At 40.4% G+C, this 19,157-nt stretch overlaps 1 protein-coding gene across 50 annotated transcripts in view; it reads right to left on the reverse strand.

Annotated features, from left to right (window-relative positions):
• Positions 1–19,157, reverse strand: part of Ank2 (ankyrin 2) — a 530,016-nt gene that overhangs the window by 33,429 nt on the left and 477,430 nt on the right. For 22 of the 50 annotated variants that reach the window (XM_026783964.1, XM_013349981.2, XM_013349975.2 and 19 more), the window contains 9 exons: positions 14,926–14,961; positions 8,759–8,983; positions 7,199–7,297; positions 6,064–6,218; positions 4,758–4,969; positions 4,029–4,233; positions 2,204–2,300; positions 822–1,050; positions 504–629 (listed from right to left, as the gene is read on the reverse strand). In XM_026783964.1, the coding sequence (XP_026639765.1) occupies positions 504–629; positions 822–1,050; positions 2,204–2,300; positions 4,029–4,233; positions 4,758–4,969; positions 6,064–6,218; positions 7,199–7,297; positions 8,759–8,983; positions 14,926–14,961 (1,384 nt within the window). The remainder of the gene's footprint in view (positions 1–503; positions 630–821; positions 1,051–2,203; positions 2,301–4,028; positions 4,234–4,757; positions 4,970–6,063; positions 6,219–7,198; positions 7,298–8,758; positions 8,984–14,925; positions 14,962–19,157) is intronic. The other 28 variants (XM_013349977.2, XM_013349993.2, XM_013349992.2 and 25 more) reach the window with 3 other exon arrangements.

The following is a 19,157-nucleotide window of genomic DNA, read 5'->3' on the forward strand; positions in this document are numbered from 1 at the left end:
ACATTTTAAAATCTAAGTATGAATATCTGAAAGTGACAGCAGTGAACAAACGGGAGGGGTGGGAGTTTAAGCCACTAGTAGAGTCACCACCTACTCTAGTAATAGCTAGGAGTGAAGCCCTAAGTTTAATTCTCAGCAACACAGAGAGATGGAGACACAGAAAGAGACAGAGACAGAGACAGAGACAGACAGAGCAGGCTCCATCTGGGGAACAGTTATTAATGTTTCTACTTAATAATGTGGTCATAGTTTGTCCTCATTTCTCTCATAAATGTGCTCTCTCATCAAAATAAACAGTTGACTTTGGAATTCAAGAATAAACTAAAAGGTATGCTTTTTTGTAAACATTTGTAAAATGTGTTTCAAAATCATTGGAAATGTTTGAAAAGCGCATATTCTCATTATGAAGGTAACTAAAAACAACCCTTGGACTTTATGTATGGATGTTTGTACTTGTATGTATGTAAAGGCATAACTGATTTTTGGTTTTATATATACATTACCTTGACAAAGAGAGGAAGTCTGTTTTCTTTGAAGGCAAAAAAGCTGAATATATGATGTTGGCCACTCTTGGTTAGTGGTACCAGGTTTCCAAAACAATCAACATAAATTGGTTTTCCTTCTAGTACCTGAGATAAGACAGAAAACCAACATGGATTGAGATAGCTAAAATCACTTTCATGTCATTTATAACAAACAGGTAGTAAGTGTACTTGGAACCTTCAGTTCTCAGAATATACATACAACAATGTTCACACTGCTCATTGCCATCTGCCATAGACATGACAAGGCCCCAGGATGCACCAAGGCTATATTCTTACCTCCACATCCCTGCTCCTGGCCACCTCAGAGAAGTTTTCTTGTTGTTCAAGGGTCTTATCTACTTTATCATCTGTCATACAGAAGCACCGCAACCTGGCTTCAATGGGGTCATGTGATTTGGCAAAGACTACAAATTTGGCCATATATGGTACACAGATAATTTCTCTATACACTTGCGATGCAAAGGAAACAGATTCCTGAATCTGTCGACAATCTATCAGCCAGAACCTACAAAAAGAGAGAAAACCAGTTACCTAAAGTTTAAAGTATGCCATTTGAAAAAAATTTAGTTTCTTTAATATGATCAATACAGCCACCAACTGTTTTTTGAAAAAGAAAGGAGAGAGAAAGAGATCCAAAATGGCAAGGAAGACAAGGGATGGGCATTTAAGTCTGGAGGCATCAAGAAGGAGAGAGATATCAGATTTTTAAGACTGGTTACGATGAAAAGGGAATATGCTCAATGGACAATAAACACTAAGAACTAAAAGCCACTATGTAGCATACTACCATGCATAAGTAATGAATCCAGTAGAGATTATGTACCTCCCAAAGCAAAATAAAACCAAACAAAAAGATTGACTCAAATGTTCTGGCTGTGTTTCTCTTCTTGAAAACTCTTCTTTATAATCAGTCTCTTGACATATAAAGTGATGGCTTTTAGAGTCTTTGGGGATAAAAGCTCAGTATCAGCCAGTATGATAAAGATTTCTCTGAGTGAGCACTCTTTCCTTTGATTCCTCTACTCATCATTTAATCTTCTGACGATTCAACACCGTGCCCTCACTGCGTCATCATCGAAGGGGCTAACTCCCCACCAAGACTGAATCAGACCAACCAGAAACTTGAAGATGTTGACCTATCCATCAAAGACTATACGAATAAAAATAATATTATAATTCAATTACTGTATGCAAAAGAAATAACAGAAAATACCTTCATTCTCTTAAGGATGTGTAACATGCAAATGTGTTCATGTGTTTAACACACTGTAGCTCTTTAGCCACTAAGCAAGGTACACTGACTATGTGTTTGGCATTCTATTGAAAAAGCAACTCTTCATGTGTATTGTTGGCTAACAGGAAACTTTTCATTCCTTGGGGACTGGAGCGGCTGCCAAAGCTAGCATCAGAATCCTACCACCAAAGCAGAAAGAGACGTGTTTCCCAAAGAATCTAATCTGAATGCATGCAGGACTTGGTTATTGCAGTGTTACCACACAAGTCAAAATAAATGCAAGCCTAACTTAATATTAAACAACTGCAACCAAAATTCCCTTCAAAGAATTAAGAAACAACACCGAACAACAAAAAGGAAAGATCATTTTGGGGAGGAAGAAAGAAATCCAGTGAGTAGGCGTTTCTGGGCTGCACACACATACCTGGCAGACACGTTGGTTGTAAAGGAAACACATTCATTGACGAACGTTAGTGGCGTAGTTCCTGTGATGTCTTCCCACTGTGCAGGCGTGGTTCCACCTGAAATAGCATGAGTGTGGAAGATGGTTGGGCAAAATGCCAGACACTAGCTTGTAAATAAAGTCTTTGTGTTTCTGACTATTCGCTTGTGCGGTCCCTCCATACACAAAAAGGCATAATGAGACTAACATGAACTTGGATACAGGTTGGTAAACTTATAGAATGCAGGTTAGAGCATTTGCCTAGTGTGTGACCAGCCCCATGTTCGATCCTCACTGCCAAGAAATAAAGAAAAGAAAAAAGGGAGAAAGGGAGGGAAGAGAGAGAGAGGGAGAGAGGGAGAGAGAGAGAGAGAGAGAGAGAGAGAGAGAGAGAGAGAGAGAGAGAGAGAGAGAGAGAGAAACAAAACAACTTTCAGGGCTAAGAATACGTAGCTCAGGAGTAAAGTGCTTGCTTTTCTAGCAAATAACATGTCCTAGGTTCAATCACCAGCACCACAAGCAAAAAATAAAATAAGAAAGAAAAAAGAAAAAGTAAATTTAATTAAATCAAAATGAGAGTACAAAATCTCAAAACTACATACTAAAAAAATGACACTTCACAAAAGCAAATGCTACCTTAAGATAAGCTAAATTTATGGGGAATTATTTGAATATCTGTTTACTAGGCATTGTGTATCTTGGCCTGCTAAAAAGACTGCTAAAAAAAAAATCAATGATTTTATCCAGTGCTGGACCCCACATGCTACGAGACTGATCTGGCAGGCAAGATGTGCCCACTGGTGCAATGGTGAACCAGCTGCTCACTTGGTTGGCTTGAGACTGCTCCACTGCAGGAAATGCATGTATAGTTCCCTAATCATGGTCACAGAAAAACCATAAGCCCTAGGGGGAAAACCATATTGCAAAAACGGCCTTCTGTTTATATCCAGAGCTGTGAACCTTGGTCAGAGAAGCTCCTTACTGGTGTAGGTCGTGGTTAAGGCAGAGATGCATCCCTGCTCTCGGTGCTAAGAACAGGACATTGTGAGTGGGACAACTACATCACCCCGTCTCCCCCTCTAGGCAAGGGAGCATTGCGGAAGAGGAACAGGAGGAATAAAGAAGAAGAAGGAGCGGATAAAGGGGGTGGGAGGAGTGTTGTGAGATGCTGGCTGCTGAACACAGGCTGTTGGGCGGCTCAATTCTCAGAACTGGGTCACCTGCACTAGATCACCCCAGGAAATCCTACATATACAGGAAAGAGCCGTCAAGACAACACTCATAAATGAGGAGATACTGGCAATCTATGCTTACTAGGAGAAAGAAAGGGTCACTTTTCTTCTTCAAGGGGCAGTCACTGGTAGATTGGGTTGCCCACGTCTATCAGCTGGTGGACAGCACTAATAACTCAGTAGGTTACAAATATTAAATTTAAAACATTTATTTTAAAAATGAATATGCATATCAAGTGTATATGCTTGATACATACAAACTATTATAATAGTTTGATATACAAACATGGTTGAGAAAATATTTTTTTAACCTTTTGTTCACCTAGTTAATTAAAAATGCTTTCCCTGAATTATTGTATCTAACCACACAGCTTTTTGATACAAGGTCTTGTTATATTGTCCAGATAGGCCTTAAACTCATAATCCACCAGCCTCAGCCTTCCAAATATTGGCTCACAGACGTTCGCCTACATTCTCAGCTTCTAGGGCATAATTAACCTGGCACGTCCTGATTTTTTTTACTATTATTTAAATACCTTCTAGAACTCTCCATGCTATAGCCACGTATGCCTCACCTGTTATGCTGCAGAGTAATCTTAGGGTTGGTGCATCTCCCCCAAAACCATTCAGCATGACATCACTTGAAGCTTTGGGAACAGGAATCGTCATGGTGATAGGCTTATGAAACTTCCTTCTCCTGGGTTCCAAAGTGACTATGGGACTGAAGGTTGCTTTATTGCCTAGAATCTTCTTCACCAACTCACTGTGCATGGGTTGAGCCTTTCGAGGGAAGGAAAAAAAAAAAGACATTGAACTATATAGTATACTACATAATGTCAACAATCACAAACAGACAATGTTTATTATTTCACAAATGAGGTGAATGGATTTCATATGTGGTAGCTGTTAAGTTTAGCACTATTAATCGCTCACAATTGAGAAAAGAATTTATTACATTTTATTTTTATTTATTTATTGCATGCTAGAAGTGTGTGTGGCTGGGTTACATGCTATAGCCCACATACGCAGGTCAGAAGACAACCTGAGGAAGTCATGTCGCATCTTCCATCACGTGGTTTCCAGAACTGCATTCAGGTAGTCGGGGCTCAGCAGCCAGCCCCTTCACCAGCCGAGTCATCTCACCTGCCCCGCCCCCACAATTTGTGCCTCTTTGGTCTCCTGTGTTAGCCTTTGTTCACTCAGGGAAACTTTATTTAGGTGATATTTCAACTCTCATGTGAAAACCTTATTGCAACTAGGGTAATAAAATCCCACAGTATCTTCTGCCGCCTGCTTGCACATACCTGCAGACCTACACGGATGCGCTTGGTGAGCGCACCCTCGGGGAAGACAGCTTGCACCTGCGACACCACGGTGCTGCTCAGCACTCCACCCTCTGGGCCAATCAGGTTGCTGTCCTGTTTGATGCGGGACACCACGGCAAAGTACTGTGGGAAGTCACGAGTGATGATGCGGCAGATTCGTTTCTTTTCCAGGTCCTCCGGACTGTCCAGCACTGAGACAAGAAATGATCCATCCTCATGAAGCTAGTGACTCCTGAGAACATTCTAGCAGACTCATGGGCACAGTTAATAGTAATCGGGGGGAGGGGGAACGGCAAAGCTCCCCTTTAGTAAAAGTTAAAACACAAGGCCATCCTTACACTAAATACATAAATACTGGGATCTTTCCTCAACTCTCGGCAATTTGTAGGTACTCTTTGGGGGAACGTAGGCCTTTCCAGAGTAGTAGGAAAGAAATGTATCTCGGGCCAGATGCGCCTGTGCAGTGCGGTGTCTGTGAGGGCGTTTGCGGGCAAATCTGTAGCGGAAGTGAACATATGCTATTCTTGGTTCACGTGATAGAGAGGAAGCTGCATGGGAACTCCTTTTCTTTGCAAATTTCAAAGTTAGCTCAAAGACCAATTCTTGTGGTCTTAAGAAAATACATGGTCCTTTAGGTTCTGGGGGACCAGCCTAGTAATAAACGCTGCAGTGATTGGGTAAGTTTTCTGATTACGTATTCTGTCTCGTGACTTGGTTTGACTCTGTGATTGACATCGGTGGTGACATCAGACTTTCAATATTCCTCTGATGCCAATGACTTACCAAATACTAAGAGCAGAAGGTGGGATCATGAACTCTATGTTGCTCTAGTGTAGGTATTTAGAGAAATACAGAATATTAGACTAAGTCTCCATATGAATAACTGAACGAACTTAATGTTCCTGTCTCTTTAATAGTAGAAAGTTGAAAGGTTTTGAGCAGAGTTATTTGCGACGAAACATCTATTCTCCTGTTAGTTTTAGATTCAACAGAAGTTTGCCTTAAAAGAAAAAAAATCACGCTGACTATTCTTGTTAAAGTAAGATATTTAATACCTTAAAGGGCTTTATTTTCCTGAATTTAACATAGACACAGTTAAGAAAATGGATGGGTTGTGCACTGAAACTTGCTGCAGTCAGAGCCCAGCAGGCAGTGTGCTGGAGTAAAACACCACAAGAGACACGCATGTGCACACAAGTGCTCAGACAGCTAAGGCTCTGAAAGCAGGGCAGAACTGGCCTGTCTCCACCTGAGATTTCTGTCAGTCCCCTTAACCCAGAGATACCTTCGTCCATGCCATTGAGGATTTCGTTCAGTTCGTCCTCCGTGTATTCACAGAAGTGCTCTTTCCAGCTGTCCCCATTTTCGCTGCGCAGAACCACCAGCTCCCTCTCCTTTCCTCGAAGGGCAGCGAAGTGAGGAATCTCCACGATCACGGGCCTGACATAGCAATGCAGAACACTCAGTGGAGACAGGGTAACCCATCCCAAGACAAGCACCTCCACACTGTCTGTTGCAAAGTGACCTGGAATTCTGCTCATTCTGGGGGCGGGGACACAGTGGGCCTTCCTCCAGAGCCCAGTGACCTAACAGAGGGTGACACAGGGGCACTAGTCCTCAGGTTCATGCTGCTACCTTAAGCCAAATGCTATTTCTCTGTGAGTGCATGTGGCATTCTGGAACGTCTCCTTTGATAAATGTAGGTGTAGCACATTTAACCAAAAGAAATGTACATGCAGGTCTATGATGTATGCCAATCTCCTAAAACATGTTCTACAGGTGCAAAATGACAACATGAGTTAGGAAAGAAAATGGCTCATACGTTGCGTAACTCAATGTGCTATACATGAGATGTTAGGCAGGTAAACAACGTGAGCTCGTGAGCCATGCACGTGTGACTGTGCTCAAACTGTCTTCATTCAGGAAAACAATAGGCATGTGCACACAAGGTGGCCCTAAAGAGCCACTTGGCCGAGAGTCCAATACTGTCCAATGCCTATTATGCTCAGGATCCAGAACATGCACTGTCCTGTGAGTTTTTTGTTTTTTTTTTTTAGGTCACATTCATCCTCAACATAGACAGAGGCTTTCCATGTCTGAGTCCAGGTTGCTTTGATACAGACTCCAAACTCGTCAGAACCACATCAGGACTAGCACAGAGTACAACTAGGCAAGTCTCATGCTTGAACGAAAATGAAGGTCACAGCACTTGAAAAGGAGAAGATATAAAAAACGTCACTCGAAAATAAAAGTCACATACCACAAGGGTCAGAAATGGTCCACTAGAGATAGGTCATACAGAGTTCAAATCATAGAGAAGGGACATGTCATGGGCACAATGACGAAAAGAGAAATCATATCGCAGAAGGAGGAGAAGAATGGGGGCCAGCAGCCATCAATTTGTTTTAAGTCGCTCCTACCCAAGGAATTTGGTTCCAGGAGGCCCCAGCTGAAGGATGCGGCTGACCAAACTTTCTCCCTCATTAAGTGGGGGAGGAGCCGTTGGCAGGTGAAGTTTACTGAGTACATCCAAAGCAGCAGTGAAAGAAAGAACAGAAGTAAGCTTCAGGTACCGTGTCCACAGAACCCCAGCATCACAGGGTGAAGTTTGCTTTCACACTGCGTTTGGTTCTGCCCCCTCCATTGGTCACAAAGAGCAAGGAAGCAGGAACTGAGACCCAGAGTGTACAATGGAGGTGCTTCTTTCTGTGCCAGGGGAGCACATGGCTGTCAAGTCTGTTCCCACTTAGGTTCACTGCCGGGGCACTAGCCAAAAGAAAAAAAAAATGGAGGGGAAAAATGTCTCTCCCGGAAGAACAAAACTGTTGGGAATATAATAAAAACTCTGTGCAGCAGCCTGCCGTTTTCATAGATATTCCTCAACAGCTTTGAGGGTTACCGAAAGCCTTCAACTACCTGAGCGGGGGGGGGGGGGAGCTAGGCTCTAAAGGGAACATCAAGAACCTCGAAAGAATCCAACCATAGTGACATTTTCTGAGGCAACCCAGAACTTCACAGGCTCTTGACAAAGTTCTGTCTTATAAGACGAAGGAGAGGTGCCTTCTACACCTGGGAACTAGCAACACACCCCTTTTTAATTTGGAGCAATCTCTTAACAGTTTGCCCCAAATTACAAGCTTTAGAACATTTTCAGAGTTCTAAAGCAAGAAATCTTCTCCCCTAGTATGATGTTGACAACAATCAAACGGAATCCTGATTAGTAAGATTTTTTTTCTCTCAGTTTTAAGCACCAAGACTTAAATACAATTGACTTGTTTTAAAATGATTTGAAACCCGTTTCCCCCTCCAAAATCTCATCCTTTTGTTACCATTCAGTGGCAACTTTTCACTGGAGGGTCACCTCATATGACAGTAGTCATACAGACAGACAGAAGGAAGAAGAAATGCTAATTTCTGCTCAAAATTGCCAAAATGTGAATGGCAGAGGTTAAATCTCAGTATTTTCATCTTACACCATGGCTTAAAAGCTGAATGTAGCAGTTTTAATAATAGAAAATGCACACACCATTTAGACTGAACATTAGACATTCTATAAAGGCAACACTCTGCTCCAAAGTGAAGGTGGCAACTGGATTCATAACCACACAAGGCGGTAAACGTATTTCAAACAGAGCACTTTTTTTTTCTTTATACTTGGCCTTTTAGTCTCAGACAAGAAACAAAAATACTTACCAAGGCCTAAAAAACATGGATATCTCATTTGGGAATCTGACAGTTATTCCCACATCCAAGAAGCAAAAATAGTAGCAACCTACATTTCACTCACTGACACCTTATCATGGAAGCGTGGAAGTGAAGTCAGGCATAGAGGCACTATGTCCAATGTTAACAAAATGTCACAGGAGCCTATTCGTTTTCAAAATGGCTTAACGTACCTTTGGCGTTTCATCCCATTGGTCTCAGGGTAGCGGGCATAAGCCCATCGGAGACTAAGTAGGAGGCTTATGGGAAACCCTTACCCAAGGAACTGAGCTCCAGAAGGTCCCACTTCAATGAGGCGGCTGGCCAGGCCTTCTCCTTCCACCATTGGCGGCATGGTTGCCAGTCTATGGCGTTTCACTAGGCGGCAGGTGACTCGCGTTGGCGCCGTGCATTTCCGAGGTGGGATAATGATCCTAAGCCCATTGTGTCTGCACCCTCGCATGGCACCACCACGGGCATCCACCATAAAACTGACCAGGAAACTGAAAATTGAAAGAGAAGATTAGGCATGCTTCGAAGAAATACGGCAGATAAACACAGTCTGTGAGTTTGTTTCTTTTCTATACTCTTTAGTTGTTCTCACAACAACTCTTTTAAATGCAAATGCCCCGTGAAAAAGTATTTCTCAAGTTTATGCTAATACCTTTTTTGTATTACTTATTTTAATTTCCGTATGATCTCCATATGCTACTGAAGAATAATTCAATTTTTGTTAGTAAGTGGCATGAAATTGCAAAGAATGTGGGCAAGCCTTCTCTTTCCTTATATATCCTATGTAATTCATGTGTTCAAATAATATAAGGCTGGATCACACAGGAAAGACCAAATGTCATATGTTTTAAGTTAATTCAACTTAACTTTCCAAGATTACTTCTGTCTAGATCATTTTAACATGATCTCATGACTGAAAAACGACCTCAAAGACCTTTTCTTAAGTTCAAATCCATGACAATGTGCCCTGCCCACAAATCATCATCATCGGGGTGCCGGCTTGTTACAAGATGGGAAAACTGGAATAGGACTGATTTTCTGGTTAAAGCGATAGTTGGACTTTTAAGAGGTCTCAGAGATCAGCTATTCTAACTGAAACAGAGGGTGAATAGTGGAAACAAACAGAACACCCTCTGCTCTGTTTTCTGCAGGAGAAGTCCAGCATGGGAAGCCCGGACTCATGCTGATAGAGGTACTTGCACGGCATGGTTTTGCCCAAATTATAATGAACTGGAATTGAAGAAAATCATAACTTAAATTTGCAAAAGCATCTCTGTAACTTTGGCTTCTCTACTGGTCATGGATCATGGCAAAGAGAATGGTCATCTCAAGTGACTGAGGCTGTGGGGTGTGCCGAGAGAAAGTTTTTAATGTCTCTTTGGGGTGGTCACAAATCCTCGAGCAGCTTAGCTCAGAATGCTTGTTCCTTCATTCGTTGTGACACTCACCAAGGTCCCTTGGGCACGCACCTCCTATAGGAGCAAAAGTTAAATAGCATAACAATCTAGCTGTCCTGTACATAGACACGAGGACACATGTAAACAGTGTGTAGGCTCTTCCACAATCACGCCAGTGTCCTCCCATTTTCACTGCATTTGCCAAGTCTTTACGACAGCCACAAAATGGAAGCAACATATAGGTGTTTCATAGATCAGCGAGATCAGCGAATTACCGCGCCGAGCCAGATCAACACGCCTAGATATTGCTTCCATGACAACACTGAAAACGTTTGCAAGGTATTCCACCCAAGTAAGTTGTGGGATAGAAACACGATACACTTAGGTTATTTTTTTTATTTTTAGGCGAGTGAAATATCAGAGCATCCTCTTGGCAGCAGAACACAGAATGCATTAGACATGCCATTAAACAGAGAACCTGTTGCTAGTAAGAGAAATGGGTGCGGAGGAGCCCAGAGTGCCCTCTGAAGCACGTCATGCAGCGGAAACCACAGGAGCCACAGTCCTCCCACATGCAGTAGCCAGGCTGGGCCTACCATTCTCCCCTAGCAGCTGAGTGTTCAGTAGCGGTAATAACTGCTGAGTACAAGCAACAGTCGATATGGGATTAACCGTTGACATTTGGGTGTTACTAAAACACCCTGAGGACAAAAGCTGTAGCTTTTCTCACTCTTAGTCTTTCATATGAATTCTGAACTGTTTTCTTTCTGACTTTTAAATATAGACAGACATTCACCCAAGAGAAGAACTGGAAATACTTCCAGATGAATGTGCAGATTTTCCTCTATTATTTTTATTTGAGTACGTTTATGTTGATTTTCATTTAAAAGTGGAAAAAAATACTGCTGTTTCAGCTAGAAGTGTTTCCAGACTCACTGCACTATTTCCAACTTATTAATAGTTAACACTAATGCTTCCTTTGATTTTTTCTCCCTCGTCAACTTTTTGAGATAGGATCTCGTGTAATACAGGCTAACCTTGAACTTTCTACATTTAGGAGATTAACTTTGTACTCTTGATCTCTTGCCTTTAACTCTAAAGTTCTGCTACTATAAATTGTCACCACACCTAGGGAATTTTTCAAGTCTCAGCTACTATGTGCTAAGAATATAGGTGTTGAAACTAGAAGGGATAATTATTAAGCATCTGCCTAATATTCCATAGAGTATCTATGTCTTTTGAAAAAAGAAGCAAAGTTACTCATGTCCCAGGCCTTTATATGTCCGTGGTATTTTTTTTCCAGTGATGGCCTTTAGCCTCCAGGATATCAATTCTCTACCAAAAAGAACTTGTAGGATACTCTGGTGGTCTACCCCCAAAACAGAGAATCAGCAGCTGAGACCTTGACATATTCTATTACTTTCCCTGGCAGGCGCCGCTAAAGCCCTCTTTTCTGTATTACTTCCTCCCTGGTTTCTGCTTCCATAATCCTTTTGTGTGATCTGTTACTCTACCATAAATGTCAGGAGCTGTGCCAAGAGACTCACACTCTAAGCCAAGATGTCATTCTGTGCTTTCTTCCTTGCTTGGACCTCTAACTTCCTTGGTCAATGAGATTTGATCTATGGAGGTGTCATCAAAGGGCTGTAGCAATAGTGAACACAGTTTCAGTCCCCTAGAACTCGCTTCAGTATGGACACAGTGCATAGTATGGGGTCATAAATAATTTTTGAGTAAATGAATGAATCTAAAGATAAAATGTCAGGCTACGGCAAGTGTGTGCGCTTACAGGGATCAGAGAGAACAAGACATGAGGCAAGTGAATTCTTCGATGTCTGGTCAGCTACTATGATCAAGCACGACTCGAATCCCTACCTTCAGATGTAACAAAGCAGCTGGAAAATACTACGTCTTAAGTTTAAAGAGTCTACCCTGTGCATTTATGCTCTACCAGGAAATCTGGTGTAGTTATTTCCCTGGGTAGAGGATTAGTAGACAATGAGAGATTACGAAAACTAAGAGTTTGAATTTAACAAAGTGATTTTTTTTTAAAGTGATGACAAGATTGTATGAAGAAAGACTGTGGAAAAGGGGAATCAAAACAGCATAACTTAAAGACTGAGACAGCATATAGATACACTTCCCAGCAATCATTCCTGTGTCCCTACTGATCTGAACAACAGTCCTAAGTGCTGAATCAAATACAAAGCAAATTGGAAGAATTAAGAGTCCAAAATGCATAATCCAGGGGAAAGTGGCAAACTCCAGGGAGGGGAAACCTCCGTATTCTACCAAGTAATGGAAGAAATGGCACAGGCTACCAGAAAACTAAAAAGTCCAGTGAAGACATTTTCCTGAGAAAGTGAGGAGAGAGAGGAGGGGAGGAAGGGAGAGAGAGAGAGAAATCAAAAATGCCAAGAAAAAGAAAGGTCTGGAAGACACAAAACAACTGTCATCGTCAGAAGAAACAAAGGGCATTGTAAGCTTAGCCTAGCAGTAAACATTCTAGGCAAATTTGACTCATAATGTAATCATCAAATGACTAATTAAGATTGAACTTCACAGTATATTTCCAGAGCCTCTCCTCTACACAGAAAGAGTAGGAGAAACAGTGCCTGGACTTTGTACCTAGGTACCAATGGACTTTACTTGTAAAGCCAGCAAGCTAACCAGTCAATCCCAATAATTTCTAGCATAAAACTGGGTAAACATTTGAAGATGTTCATCAAAAGTGGAAGAATACCAAAAGGTGCCACTACCTGGGTGACTAAGGGAATTAGGAGCCAGTTACTCTGCCGTGTCTAAAGCAACTGGCAACTCCACAAGAGTCTTTTCATTATGAGGACTGGCGGGAAGAGAGAGGACAAAAGGAGTGAGCCATGCAAGGCTGCAGTGCATCAGCTAGCCTGCTAGAGTGAACTGAATGAATACAATTCTCCCACGTTTGGGGGGACATTAGAAATGAGACAATGCAATTCATTAACAGATGAAAAGAATGGAAGGAAACCAAAAAAGGCAGCTATGTGCAAAGAAGGTGAGAGAAATGTGAACTGAAGTTCATCTCTGGAGTGTGACTTGAAAGTATCCTAGTCTTGGGGGTGGGCCCTGTCACCATTTACAGGTATAGGGAGAAATAAATCATGAGTGGGTAAAGAATACAGCTTTACTAAATGGCTGCTCCCATGATCTTCTTTTTTCTGCCTTTTTATCTTTTTAATGTCATGATCATTGAAATGTGCATCATACGTCATCTAAAACAGGGGGAAAAAACTTATTAAGAACCTTCAATGCATTCACATTTGCGCTAAGGAGTTTAATATGGTCAATAGAGTTATGGTTGCCTTATGAAACTGATTATTCAAATAGGCTGTGAGAATTCTGTTACTACAGCACAGGGAGCTGTGGTACCATGTTCTTTCCAAGTCTGTTATGAATTATTTCTGTTAACCACAGTCAAGCAAGTTGAAAACTTCATTAGTTTTTGTTTTCTATGCATCAAATAAGAGATTTAGGTGAATAAACTCTGAAGTGACTGCCTAATGTTACAAATTTGATGCAGCTAATGGCTAACTAGATCAGTCAAGCTACCTAAATATTTGATTTTAGCCACTCTGGAGGAATTCCTAATTGGAAAGCAAACTGTTACTACTCCAATAAATACAGTTTCTGGCCCATGGTTAAACAGATACTTTCTTGAAAAATGCGTAGGCATACTGCATTAGACATGGACTTAAGACTACACAGAGCTGGGGGGATAACCAGGGGACATTGGCTCTGATGCATCTAACTCTTCATATGACAGCAGTCATGCAAAGTAGAAACTCTGAAGTTTTCTAAATTGTGAGATACAATGTTTTCACAATTTAAAAAGGAATAAAAGCAAACACGATTCACTTTTATTAGGCAGATGACTTGCTGATAAATGTGCAATTTGATTAGCTGAACAGGTACATGCTTCAGAGGAGAGCGCAGAAAACAAGGATTTGGACTTTGAAAATGACTACACTGTACACCCCCAGAGGCACTGATCCTTCGAATTTCCATTTAACTCATCTAGGACCATGGACTGGGAACAGGGAGGAGACTGCAGCATTCGGAGTTAGTCACTGGGTGAAGGACAGGAGAAAAGATCCCTCAGGGTGCTTCAGTGATGCTGTGTGCACAGCAGAGGGCCTGACATGGCTCTGATTCTCAGAGTGATCTGAAACCACACCGGGAGCTGCCTGCTCCATCCTTCCCCAGTCCCTTCCTAGTTCTCCAAATCCCACAAACTAAAGCATGGGTTCACAAATCGCTCTGTTCGAGAATAGAAATGCAATATTTAGGGTGTGCCTGAGAAGACATGAAAGGATGCTTACAACCTTCAAAAATGAAAATATAGAGCTGTCGTAATTTAGAGGGATAACCCATATTATCATCATGGATGGACAAAGAATAAAAATACTATAATCAGTAGCCCAAAGGGATACTTCATCTAAATAATACAGACTGATTGCTATATTTAGAATGCAGATAAGTCATTCTATAGCACAATTCCAAAATATCAAAAGGTTGAACTTGAAACAGAGGAGCAAGGATATGTACTATTATTAAGCTTTTAGCCTTTGGCTCACCTAGAATATGGCAAGATAAGAGCAAAACAAAGAAAAAAAGGTCTGAGTGCTACTAAAAAAAAATCACAACCTTTAATAAAACTTCAAAATAGCTCTACCAATTTGCGTAATTGTGGGAACGTAAGATTTTACTTGGATGTAGCACTTTTCCTTGCAAAGAAGTTGAGATGTGGAGGCCATGACCAAAACAGGAGTCCATTTTCATTTTGCTCCAGCCAACGTCATACCAACTGTATTAAATAGACCCACTTTTCCTTGGAAAAGTGAGCAATGACCTTGATTTGGAGAACGTAAGCCTCTGTCTATGTTTCACTAGACATCATCAAAACTAAAGCATCCTGAGGTGTGGCACAGGCAGAAGGAGATGGTGAGGGAGAGGAGAACATGGGACATGTTCAGAGAAGGAATTACGCAGAGGTTCACCTGCTGTTGTCACGATCAAGACATGGAGAGGCGCGGCTGCAATAGAATAGATACTTTAGCACAGAGAAGGAGTGGATAAGGAAATATAAAGAGTGAAATTAGATGTGACTATGATTCAAATATTTAATTCATATACCAACACAATGTTCACTGAAAAAAAAGATGGAAATACAAGTAAGATATCACTCTATGCAAACATAACTGAAATATCACTCTATGAACGCAGAGAGAAGAACAAGCTTTGGGACCTTCGTGGCCACTCCCAGTTTAGGAATCTGGGGATGTTACATAGTCACTCATAGGGAAGTGAAGCCTTAGCATTGGTTTGTGGGGACACTTAGCAAAGACAAAGTTTCCAAGAGCTAGGAAACACCACTTGATAATATAATGACAAGTACAAAGTCTTGGAATCTGTAGCTGTAGCTTCGATTCGACTGCTGTCCATTTGCAATTCTTCTGAGACTTTCCTGGTAAGATAATTCTCTGTTGGGCTACAGCAGATCAAACACAAACTGGAAAGGAACAGCTTCAATCATAGCTTCTGTGACAGCTAGAGCATAAAGTCTACGGCAGAGTAGGTAACATTAATCACCTACAAGTGGGTAGTAAAGATCTATACAGACTTGGTCTTAGTGTTTGTCCTCAAGATACCAACTGCCTGCTTTGAGCACTGTGGTCATGCTCCCCATACCTAATGTCTAGTCCTTTCTAGCCCTACTCTTCACAACTCTTTTCCCCATGGAGTCTGCTTCCTTAACCCCACCCCCACAGGGTTTCATAAAGTTCCAATATTGCTGACATATGTAAGTATATTTTGTTCAATGAACCAGAAATTTAAGGTTCCAGATCAGTTTATTTGAACTTTATAAAACAACCTTCTTTATCTGAAAGAATTAGTCTTTGTGAATCTAAAAGAACTCCCAAGATATTTTAAGAAACATGAAAAGCTAAATTAAACACTGGGAGAGCTTCTGTAAGCATTTATGTTATATTTTCCCATGCAAAAGAGACTTGGGCTACCTTATGCCTCAAATATTCTGTGATTTGAGCAAACAGTTTTGAAAACAGCTTTTATGACTTTTTTTTTTGAAGTGTCATGCAAGGTTCACAACAAAGTTGTCTTCAGTATGTTTTAAAAGATCATATTCTTAGGGCTTTATTTTACTGTGTCTAACACCTCATGAGTTGGTATTTAATTAGTAGCACCTGGATATCATTAAAACATTACAAAGACTTTCAGAGTGGCAATATATAAAGTGAGTTGCAAAACTAATCATTGGTATAAACTGTCTTATATCAGCCAATTTATTATGCATACAGTTAATTAAGAAGAGTTGTGAAGTTCATATTTTTGTAGAAACTTTACTGTTATGATCTCCACTGGGAGCCTCTAAGAATAACTGTTTCTTGGATTCATTAGGAGTCAGTTAGATAACTCAAATAATAACAAAAAGTCAAGCCTCTCATTTGGCCAGATACTAAATGCATCCATGCAGGAAGCAGAGTTTTATCATTGACCCAGTCCTTTTCAGCCAAGAACATCTCTTAAAAATGAAGTAGAGCAAAGGTAAACAATCAGTACTGATTAGTGGTAGAAAATGCAGCTTGAATTTAATGCAGCATTATCCTCATGTATAAGTTAGGTATAATCACAAGCTCTCTTCACTGTCCCCTTACCGAAAAGTCACCCTTTCCTTACATTTTAAGTGAATTAAAACTCAAATCCTTGAAAAGTATCTAACGGCTCCTACTTAAGAACCTGATAATATTATGAGTGATTAATAATAAATATTACAAGATACGATAAATGCTACACATATATATTAATATGAATATTACTTTCAAACGTCACAGCTCTTAGAAACCTTAACTTTTCAAGGGTAATTTTACCGCTCCCTAGAGTCATCTGTAGCCCCATGTTTGCTCAACCACTACAGTAGAGACACCAACAGATGATGCTACCTGGTAGAAACAAAGCCATATTGCCATCACGGGCTGAATGCATGTGTACTGTCATTCAGAAGACTTGGGCCATGTCTGGTTTAACTGATTTAGAGATTGTGGGAAATGTGGGATGTATCTAGGGAGAATGTAAAAATAGTGAAAGTTATTTTATGCTGAATCCTTGTTGTTTCTAGGTAAAGTTTGAAGATATCAAAAGTGTTTTCTTTTTAAAAATCCCCAATAGAATAAATATATAGCACTCATTTTACAGAGAAGTAAACAGAAACTCAGAGAATTTTTCCCATAATGTGCCCACTGCCACATAGAGTTGGTATCAGGGTCTGAGTTAAGACAGTCTGATGCCAAGGCACAGAGTGAGCCATAACAATCCTCTCAGTCACATGGTCTTTTGACTTCATAGAACACTCCCTGAAGTGTCCCTGGAAGGGATGCTGCTAGGTTTTCCTTCTCTACTTTCCTTGACAGTTGATAGAATCTAGCACTTTGCAGAGTTTAACAAATATGTAGAGAACGAATATATAAGTAGAAATGAGGTGGACGAAATGAGGAACATTACAGAGAACCAGGTGTGTACTAACTTCTCTTCCTGACAAAAGAGGCTTTACTGAGCAAAGCTTTTCCCAAACCTGGACTCACAGAAATACAGAAGCCTGAGATTGGAGATCCAGGCAGAATTCATCTGGGATGCAGCTTGGATTTTGATGTCTTTACGACCCCACAGTGATTTCAATATACAGCCAGTGTCGAGTAACTGTGATCAGTATAATAAACGTTTGCAATGCACAAAAGATGGTTTGCTGCAGACCAATTTTTATAGGTGCATATCTTTTTTAAAAGGTGTATATCTTAACTTATTAATCTTTGGCTGTTGGATGCTGATGTTTCATTACCAGTAGTCCAGCACAATGATGTAACCATGAGTCACGATAAACTCACAGATGTTATCTAGTTTGGTGAAATAGATTGGATATTGATGAACTAATGTATTTTTATGGCCTTCAGTAAAAAGCTTAAAAATTCCCTTTTTAAGGCTAATAATTAATTTGAAAACTAAGCTATTACTCTTTTTGTTACATTCACTCTTTTTAAAAATTCAGCTATTGTTGTTATATTTTACCTAAAATAATGTTTTTATTTTGTGGTGTGGGAGTCTGGATTCTTATCTTTTGTCATTTGAGGTCTAGACTTCTTTTCTCCCTTATTCATTGTATGGGGGAATCTCAGTAGTAGAAGCCAATGCTATTGTTGGTTTTGACCAATTTATAATAGAAATTTTAATTTTTCGATTTTTCATTTAGAATAATTAAATTTGAATGGAGTTTAAATTTTTTAAAGTCTCCAAGAAAGTTGTACTGTACCAAGTAGTTGCAATTACTTAACAAGGAAAATAGGGTGTTTATTTTCAATATCTACCTAATTTTATATTCTATGGCATTTAGAAGCCTATTAGACTAAAAAGTCCAAAGTGTTTACAACGTCATGGAGTATTTTCCTGGAAGGAGACTTATTTTAAAACACTTCGAACAAGAGAGGGCCCACTGCTCAAAACATTTACAGAGATTATACATAGGAGTTTGGGATAATAATTAAAGCCAAAATAGTCCATTTTGTTACATAAAATATAGGTAGAAATTTCACTTAAATATTACTAAAACATGAGGATAGAAAACTATTCAAAAAGTATTACATTTTAGATCTGTAAGAGATGTGGCCTGTACTTAGTTGATCGTATACCCCAAAGGAATCTCTAAAACCTTGAGGATGCTGGGGAGTCCTGTTCCAAGTATGGCTTTAACTCTTAGAGAGTGACAAGCAGGCAGTGTGGTGTGCACTCTCGGAAAGACATTGAAAGGACATCTGAGAAAATCACCACGTGAATGTGAACTCTTTATTTCTACCCCTCATTGAGCGTATGGATCCATCTGTGTGCGCCTGTGGTCGTAACCATTGTTTTAAATGTGTCAGTAGGTGAGGAAAGGCGTTTATTTCACTGCCAGTCATTCCTCTTAGCAGACTGAAACTTTCGATCCAGCAGCTGGCCTGGCTTCCTTTTGAAAGATGGCTTTAAGGATTGCACACACAATCTGTGAGAAGGTGATTCTATTCCAATTGGTTATGCTAAAAACACCAGTTTTCTCTGCCAAACTCAACCTCATTTTGCTGTCTCATTGGTGCGGCTGGAACCATGGTGGAAAAAAAGCAAAGTCAGTCACAAGTGGAAACAAAGGTCACCTCCTCGGTAAGCTAACCATCCACTAAAGCCGCTG

The sequence above is a fragment of the Microtus ochrogaster genome, chromosome 21, assembly GCF_000317375.1.
Source record: "Microtus ochrogaster isolate Prairie Vole_2 chromosome 21, MicOch1.0, whole genome shotgun sequence".
Lineage (NCBI taxonomy): Eukaryota > Metazoa > Chordata > Mammalia > Rodentia > Cricetidae > Microtus > Microtus ochrogaster.